This window comes from Manihot esculenta, chromosome 4, assembly GCF_001659605.2.
Source record: "Manihot esculenta cultivar AM560-2 chromosome 4, M.esculenta_v8, whole genome shotgun sequence".
Taxonomy (NCBI): Eukaryota; Viridiplantae; Streptophyta; class Magnoliopsida; order Malpighiales; family Euphorbiaceae; genus Manihot; species Manihot esculenta.
In genome coordinates this window covers 32,225,048-32,229,325 of record NC_035164.2, presented here as the reverse complement: position 1 = coordinate 32,229,325, position 4,278 = coordinate 32,225,048, and the positions used below count along the sequence as shown (strand labels likewise).

Here is a 4,278-nt window from a genome sequence, read left to right as displayed (position 1 = left end):
AAATAAGAAAATAAATTTATTATATATATAAAAGAGGGAAAGTAGGAAAGAAAATCATTTAGAAAACGAAAAGAAAAAGGATAGACAAGTGAATTATGGATTTTCTTGTTTGTTTGGTAAATTAGGGATAATAGAAAATGAATAAAACCGCTTTTGGAAACGGTGACCCGAAAATCCCGGTGAATGACGCGAGGCGTAAGTTACAAACAACCGTTTTGTCTGAAAAAGCCTCTCCAGAGAGTCAGAGAGTAAAAAAGAGATGGACAGTAGCACACAGAGATTCATGCGGGTAACCCACAAAGAAAGAAGAAAGGAAAGGGAAGGGGGAGTTAAGCAGCCATAAGGTAGAGTGTGGGACCGAGTTAAAAGCCGACAAGGGAACATGTCCACATGGTTGTTTGTGGGACCCGTAATCAAAGAGCTAAGAGAAGAAAGAGTTCTGTGTGGGACACGGACATGGAATTACTCTCTCTCTCTCTTAAAGTTGACCCAACATACGGCCCCACTCTTCCCTGCTTTTGTCTATCTTCCTCACCTTCCCATAGCCCAGTTACTGTTGATCCTCTATAACTTTCCTGAATATTGAAGATATTATGTGCTCCTTTTGCTCGGAATAATTTAATGAGAGGATCTTAAGATTTTAAAAAATATTAAAATTATATTTATTTGATTGATATTTTTATTCAATTTTAAAAAAAATAAAAATATTTTCTGTTTTAAAAAGAAAGTAATTTACCTTTTTAATTTAGTTAAGTTATTTAGTGTTTTTTTTTTATTTTTAGAAAATTACCAATTTATGTATATAATTTTCTTATTTCTTAAACATTGAACGTGGACATGATTTCTTCAATATTGATTACTTGAACAATACATTACATTCTTTTAATTATAAAATAAAATATTACAAATTTATAAAATATTTACTTTTTAAAAAAATAATTTATCACCCAAAAAATAAAAAAAGGTATATACTTTTTGTCACTTATACCAATAAATCACTTCTTAATTTTTGAGTAAATTGTTTTTATGCGTTTTTAAAATTCTAATAATATTATATTTACGTATGCTTTTAAAAATCAACTAAAAGTTAATTATTTCTGTATTACAGTGCTAATATGTATATAGCAAGTTATTTTTGTCTATAAATTAAAATATATTATTTTTTTAATAATTGAGAAATGATAATTAGAGTTTTTTATTTTCAAAAAAATTAATATGTGACATTTTTTAATAATCGAGAAATAATATGTAGAGTTCTTTCAATTAAATTAAATTATTTATTATCAACTTTATAACTATTTTATTTGTTTTATTTATTTTTATTTAATTATAAATAAAAATACATAATTTAAATTATTATTTTAAATATATATTCATAATAAATATTTTAAAATTATTAATAAATATATGAATTTTAATATAAATATTTAATTTAAAAATTATAAAATAAATTACAGAAAACATAAATTATGAGATCTATTATAAAAATACAATAAATATTACAAACATATAGCTCTTGTTTGATATACAATTTTTCTAAGAAAAAATTGAATTTTATTAATAAAATTGAATTTATTTCTATTCCTGTATGGAATCAATTTAAATGTAATAGAATTCAATTGAAATATTTTATATTAAATAAATTAATAATAAAATTTAAATTAATTTAATTTATTTATCATTATTATTATTATTATTTTTTAAAATAAATATAAATATAAAAAATTATACTAAATATAATAGAATAATATAATGTAAAATCTACTATTAAGGCTTATTTGATTTAAATACATTATTTTTTGAAAAGTTATTTTTTAGAAAGTAATATAATTAAGTCAGGGTAAATAAACTACTTTCTCCTTTATTAAGAAAAAAAATTTCTTATTTTTTCAAAAAATAAAAAAAAACTAATTAAATATAAATAATTTTTATATCCTTTGAAAATTTCAAGTTTTTTACCTCTTACCTAATTAAATAAAGCCTGAATTTCTCTTCAATTTAACATAATAATAATAATAATAATAATAATAATAATAATAATAATAATAATAATAATAATAATAACAATAAAGTGAATATATTTATGTATTTGTAGTTATTCTATTTAAATATAATGAATATTTTAACATTTAAAATAATGATGTTTTTCTCTTATTTTTTAATACTCAAATAAAAGAAAGAAAAATAAAAGCTTTTCATAAGTGGCAAAGTAGCATAGCAAAACCCCATCTGCCTGTAATGACCGTAACAAAGTCGGACCGACCATGGGGCCAAACTTTAAAGCACTCAAAATCACACGCTTTCTACTTAAAAATACCGGCACCCACATGTCCAAATCAGAACCGCTCTTTCATCTACACGTGTTCACTTGTGAATGGTTCCATATTACTGCCAGCGAGATTCTCCTCCCTCCTCTTTATATAACTCCAGAGTCCAAACACTTGTCTCACTTTAACATTTCATCACGTAAGCGTCAGACCTCAAAACACAAAAAGGAAAATCAATTCTGCAGCGGCATCGCCTAGAATTCAACAACCTCATCGCTGAGCAAATATGTCGCCGGAATCTGATACCACCGGCATTAGTTTCAAGGAAACAGAACTGACCTTGGCCTTGCCCGGTGAGTCTCGCTCGTTACCGGAGATTATTAACGGAGGGAAAACAGGGACTAAACGTGGATTTTTGGAGACCGTTGATCTAAATCTCGGGAGCTCTAGATCTCACGCTGATAATTATTGTACTGAGTCGGAGAACGATGTCTCAAGCGTCGCGAAGCCTCCGGCAGCAAAGTAAGTCTTAGATAAGCTTTACTTTCGTGAATTTTTTTCCAATTTTAGTATTTCTTCATATCTCATTCCTGTTTTTTAACGCAGGGAACAAGTGGTAGGGTGGCCGCCGGTGAGAGCTTATAGAAAGAATGCTATGAAAAACTGTAAATATGTGAAGGTGGCGGTGGACGGAGCTCCATACTTAAGGAAGGTTGATCTTGAGATGTACAATAGCTATCAGCAGCTCTTGAGTGCCTTGGAGGACATGTTCTCTTGCTTCACCATACGTATGTATTTGATTTGATTTTCAAAAAAATCAGAAATTGATTGATTTTTTTCTTTTAGTATTCATCTTAAAATAATGAAATTTGTGGTTGCAGGGAATTGTTTGAATGAGACGAAAATAGTGAACGGAATTGAATATATGGCTACTTATGAAGACAAAGATGGCGACTGGATGATGGTTGGGGATGTACCATGGAAGTAAGTTCCAATTTTGCCCCGAAAATTCTCACCTAATTTTTAACTTTTGCTCTTTCAATTTTCTTTCTCATATACTTATTCTAATTTATTTTCTTTTTTTTTTCCCAGAATGTTTGTTGAATCATGCAGGCGACTTAGGTTGATGAAAAGATCAGAAGCAATTGGATTAGGTAATGTTTAAATTTCTTTTTTTTAATAGTGAATTCATTATCATTATTACTATTATTACTAATTAAATTTCCCTATTGTTGGATGCAGCTCCAAGGACACCTTCAAAATGCTCAAGCATAAGTGAGTGAGATCTAGAGCGAGGCCTTGAAGTGAAACAAGAGGTGTACAGAGGCTTTTTTGTCTTTTCACTTTCCTTTACATACAAGTTGTTTTTGGTTGGAGAGGTTTTTAGTACAAACGGAGAAATAAGAAAGAGGCCTGCCTGTAGTTTTCTCTATATCACATTATGTTACTGCAATTGAATTGATGTTGTGGCCTTAATTTTCTCTCCATTTTCAGCCTTTTGCCATTCTTGCTGACTACCCATATTAATTAAATCAATATCATGCTTAGGAAATTTTGGATTTTCTCAAATTCTAATTTTGATTTCTCTTGATCCACATGGTATTCTGTTAAGAAGGATGGTATGTTCATACTTAGAATTGAATAGAATTGATAAGAAGTTATTAAACTCAAAGAGTGTACATGCATCCTAAATCAAGATGATATATTGTAAAAATACAAAAAAGTTATTAAAATGCTACAATTTTTAATTGTTATTGAGTAGGTAACTTTGTGGTTCAAATAACAAAAGGCCATTGAGCTCCCAATTCTTAATTATATAGTGAAGGAGTGAAAATAGATGTGTAGTATATGAGTATTACATTGGCAGATCAAAATGACTATAAATTCGTTAAACATACGTCGCTTACTAAATTTTTAGTTACGAAAAACAATCATTATAAATTAGTGGCAGACAATGATGTTATTCAGATTTTACAAGTGATTTCATTACTGTTATGTTGAAATGTCACTG

General features: G+C 28.2%; 1 protein-coding gene across 1 annotated transcript; it reads left to right on the top strand.

The window, feature by feature from the left end:
* Nucleotides 1–2,448: 2,448 nt before the first annotated feature.
* On the top strand, nt 2,449–3,819 carry LOC110613097 (auxin-responsive protein IAA16). The gene is made up of 5 exons (XM_021754034.2): nt 2,449–2,789; nt 2,874–3,055; nt 3,149–3,251; nt 3,360–3,421; nt 3,510–3,819. Exons 1-5 carry the CDS (start codon nt 2,554–2,556, stop codon nt 3,548–3,550), a joined length of 624 nt encoding a protein of 207 aa, XP_021609726.1. The 5' UTR covers nt 2,449–2,553; the 3' UTR covers nt 3,551–3,819.
* The last annotated feature ends 459 nt before the right edge of the window (nt 3,820–4,278 follow it).